Below are 3,971 nucleotides of genomic sequence, written 5' to 3' on the forward strand. Positions count from 1 at the left end.
CTATCCCGAATCAGTCCTTGCCTTTCCAAATACATGTACATCCTGTCCCTCAGGATTCCCTCCAACAACTTGCCCACCACCGAGGTCAGGCTCACCAGTTTATCGTTCCCTGGCTTGTCTTTATCGTCCTTCTTAAACAATAGCACCATGTTTGCCAACCTCCAATCTTCCGGCACCTCACCTGTGACTATCGATGATACACATATCTCAGTAAGAGGCCCAGCAATCACTTCTCCAGCTTCCCACAGATTTCTGGGATACACCTGATCAGGTCCTGGGGATTTATCCACCTTTACCCATTTCAAGACATTCAGCACTTCCTCCTCTGGACATTTTGCAAAATGTCACCATCTATTACCCTATAGTCTATATCTTCCATATCCTTTTCCACAGTTATGTCCTGATAAAAAATATTCATTTAGTATCTCCCCCAGCTCCACGCAAAGGCTGCCTTGCTGATCTTTGAGGGGCCCTATTCTCTCCCTAGTTACCTTTTTGTCCTTAATGTATTTGTAAACACCCTTTGGATTCTCCTTAATTCTATTTGCCAAAGCTATCTCATGTCCCCTTTTTGCCCTCCTGATTTCCCTCTTAAGTATACTCCTGCTTCCTTTATACTCTTCTAAGGATTCACTCGATCTATCCTGTCTAGGGAAGACCTTTTAGAAGGGAAATAAGGAGAAACTTCTTCAGCCAGAGAGTGGTGAATCTATGGAATTCACTGCCAAAGAAGGCTGTGGAGGCCAGGTCATTGAATATATTTAAGACAGAGATAGATAGTTTCTTGAGTATCAAAGGGATCAAGGATTATGGGGAGAAAGTGGAAGATTGGGGTTGAGAAACTTATCAGCCATGATTGAATAGCAGAGAGACTTAATGGGCTGAATGGCCTAATTTCTGCCCCTATGTCTTATGGTCTGATAAAACCACATCTGCAGCCTTGTGTGTAATACTTCAGTGAAAGACCACCATGGTAAATTCAAAGAAAAGAACAAATTATGATCCATCAAGCCAGGTTTCTTTCTGGGGTCTGCTCTTTCCCATATTAACATCAGCTGAGATCACAGCACCATTCTAAAGAAAACTCCAGAGATAACTCTGGCTACTCATCTGGAAGGCTAAAGGGCCAGTTTTGATATGCAGATCAAAAGTGCCCTCAATCCTCCATGGCAACCAGTAAATAAACACTCGCCGTCCTTTCTCAGGATATACCTTTCACTATAGCTTTTCCCTGATCCTTCATATCTTAATCCATGTTGGATCATATATCCACTTTTCTGAACTAACTACAAGAGTCTTGTTGAGTCAACCTTATGAAGTCTATTGGATTATAGCAACTATTTATAAGACCCATCAATACTACATAGCTCACTATAGAGATTGTTAGGAGCACAGTAACCCCAGGTCTATATTCTACACACACCTTCTTTACACTAACCAAGTCCTTTTGGCATGATTACAGTGGTAATGCTGACTCCACTCCATCAATTATTAACCCTGTCAGATACATATCCAAAATCCAACACTCCCCAAGTTCCTCAATTATTATAAAGTTCTACTTTTGTTTATACCTTTACGTTTACTCCATCTTTGTTAAAAATGTTAACTTTTACAAATTAAGATTATCTGGAGGTTTTTCTGTTCTCGCCAAATGTGTTCCCTGCAGAATAGGAATAATAACTATCTGTTAGGTAGAAGGTAGTTGATTTGAAACAAAAACAGAAGTTGCAGGAAAAGCTCAGCAGTCTGTGAAGAAAAATCAAAGATTACATTCTGGGTCCAGTGACCCTTCAAAACTACCTCAGGTAGTTGATTTGGCCGTCTTCCGGAAGATCTGAGGTCTATAGTTCTCTCGTCAACTGAAGGGTGTTTAACTTCTGGTATTTCTTTTGGAGAGGACTTCAATGTTAGATATCTATTCTTTATTGCTGTCAATGTAGTAGATGCTACAGCAACTGACAGTTTTCTTTGTAGTCTCTGGCATCTTAGCACATTGTTTGTCTTAGTCGAATCTTGCACTGAGTTATGTGCTGTCAGTGGAATTTCTGTCTCATTCAGACATATCTTTGGGTTGAAATAGATAAACTTGTTACTTCCACTTCTTAAATATTTTGGACATTCTCTTTTTGAAATGTGAGGGGTCAGAGGCACAGCTAAGGTTAAAGGCAATAGGTCGGAGGGGAGACTGGGCAAGGGGACAGAGAGGAGGCATTGCGGCAAGCTGTCATGACACTGTTGTTTGCGTTCAGGGCCGAGAGCGTTATGTGAAAGCTCTGGAAGAGCTGAATAAATACAACCCCAAATACATGGAGGACATGGAACAAGTGTTTGATACCTGCCAGGACTTTGAGAGGAAGCGACTCCGATTCTTCAAGGACATCCTGTTGGACTTCCACAAGCACCTCGACCTCTCCAACTGTGACAGGTGAGAGGGTTGAGCATCAGGGCCTTGGGCAAGAAGAAGATTCCACAAGGAGCTGTGAGCTGCTCATAGACTGCACATTGTGCTCATGTCATTGGATAACCAGCTAGACAGTGGGTGGTCCAATGGCAGTGCCAGGAAAGGGACACCAGTTACGTTTGGCGATGATGACGAGACACCAAGGAGCTGCCATCATTCCTGGAGGGTGTCCGAGTGTGCTTGGGCCCAGGGGAAGGGTGTCCCAGTGTATGTCAGTGCACCATTAGGATGGCGCTGAGATGGTTACGGATCAGGCCCGACCTCTCAAAACATTTCTCAGCAGGTAGTCCAGATCGTAACTTTGCTATTTGTTTCAGGTAAGTCTGTAATGGATATTCCCAGAGTGAATTAGTTGAACGGACAGCCAAGTTTTAAGCAAACGGAATTTATTTACAAAATTAAGGAATGAAACACAACGAACAGAAAATAGAGTACCGGATAACTTATTCAAAAACCCGACAGACTATCCCAACTTAATGATGCTGTTCTGAAAATACTTGCAACAATCCTCATAAACAGAGCCCTTAGCACACGGAGTAAAAATTATACAAAAAGCTTACAGGCCTGAAGTTAGAGAGAGAGAAAGTACCTGGCTGGAATTAGTCCAGCAGCCTTTCTTCACACACATTGCTGCTGAACTGAGTCAAAAACATGAAACAAAATGAAGGCGAGCTACACAGCTAGCTGGCCACTCCCCTTTGATTATAACTTTTTTTAAGACACGAACGCCTTAGGCCGGAGGCATTAGGAGTAAACAAAAAGGGTCCCATTAAATCTTTCAAACCCAGCCTTGTTGAAGCCTGGCCAATTACCCCCTCTCCAGGGGGAAAAAAACTCAAGGGCATGGTAACCTTACAAAAAGACCAACATTGTGACCAGCTCTGATGCTCTGTACATACAGATAATCTGCCTGTGTGACCCACTGGGTTCCTGATTGCCTCAGTTTGAATTTGACATGGAGGCTTTTGACGGTGCCATATTCCTCTCCCATCTGTGCTCTGAAACTGCTTGTTCACACTGTCACTGGGGCCAATGGAGCTGACCTGACATGTGGCTTTTCTCATCCAGGTGGGTTGGGATTTTCATTCTCTCGCGGTTTTTTTTTTAACAGTTTCCACACCATTTATCGAGACCTGTACCAGAGCATCACAGCAGCCAATGAGCAGGAAGATTTACGCTGGTGGCAGAACACACACGGGCCTGGAATGGATATGAGCTGGCCACAGTTTGAGGTGAGTGTCTGACCGATGCTGCTGTGGTTGTAGGACTCTGGGAAGAAAGTGGCACCGTGAGATTAGTTTGGGATTGATACAGGGCTATGGGGAGAATGTGGCCATTGGGGTTACTTTGGGATTTACGTAGGACCATGGGAGTTGGTGGGGGCAGGGGGATTAGTTTAGGATTAATTTAGGGCGTTGGCAAAAGAGGGGCCATTGAGATTTTGTTCAGGATTGATGTATTACAATTAGGAAGCAGAACAATGGAATTAGTTCAGGATCAGACAAGGCCA

The 3,971-nt window shown here is 43.5% G+C and overlaps 1 protein-coding gene across 1 annotated transcript in view; it reads left to right on the top strand.

The window, feature by feature from the left end:
- The window catches only part of LOC122546722 (protein kinase C and casein kinase II substrate protein 3-like), a 4,593-nt gene extending 871 nt beyond the window's left edge, over positions 1-3,722 (top strand). The window contains exons 2-3 of the mRNA XM_043685370.1: positions 2,250-2,425; positions 3,573-3,722. Of these exons, the coding sequence (XP_043541305.1) occupies positions 2,250-2,425; positions 3,573-3,705 (309 nt within the window). The 3' untranslated portion in view covers positions 3,706-3,722. The remainder of the gene's footprint in view (positions 1-2,249; positions 2,426-3,572) is intronic.
- The last annotated feature ends 249 nt before the right edge of the window (positions 3,723-3,971 follow it).

The sequence above is a fragment of the Chiloscyllium plagiosum genome, unplaced genomic scaffold (genome assembly GCF_004010195.1).
Source record: "Chiloscyllium plagiosum isolate BGI_BamShark_2017 unplaced genomic scaffold, ASM401019v2 scaf_9583, whole genome shotgun sequence".
Taxonomy (NCBI): Eukaryota; Metazoa; Chordata; class Chondrichthyes; order Orectolobiformes; family Hemiscylliidae; genus Chiloscyllium; species Chiloscyllium plagiosum.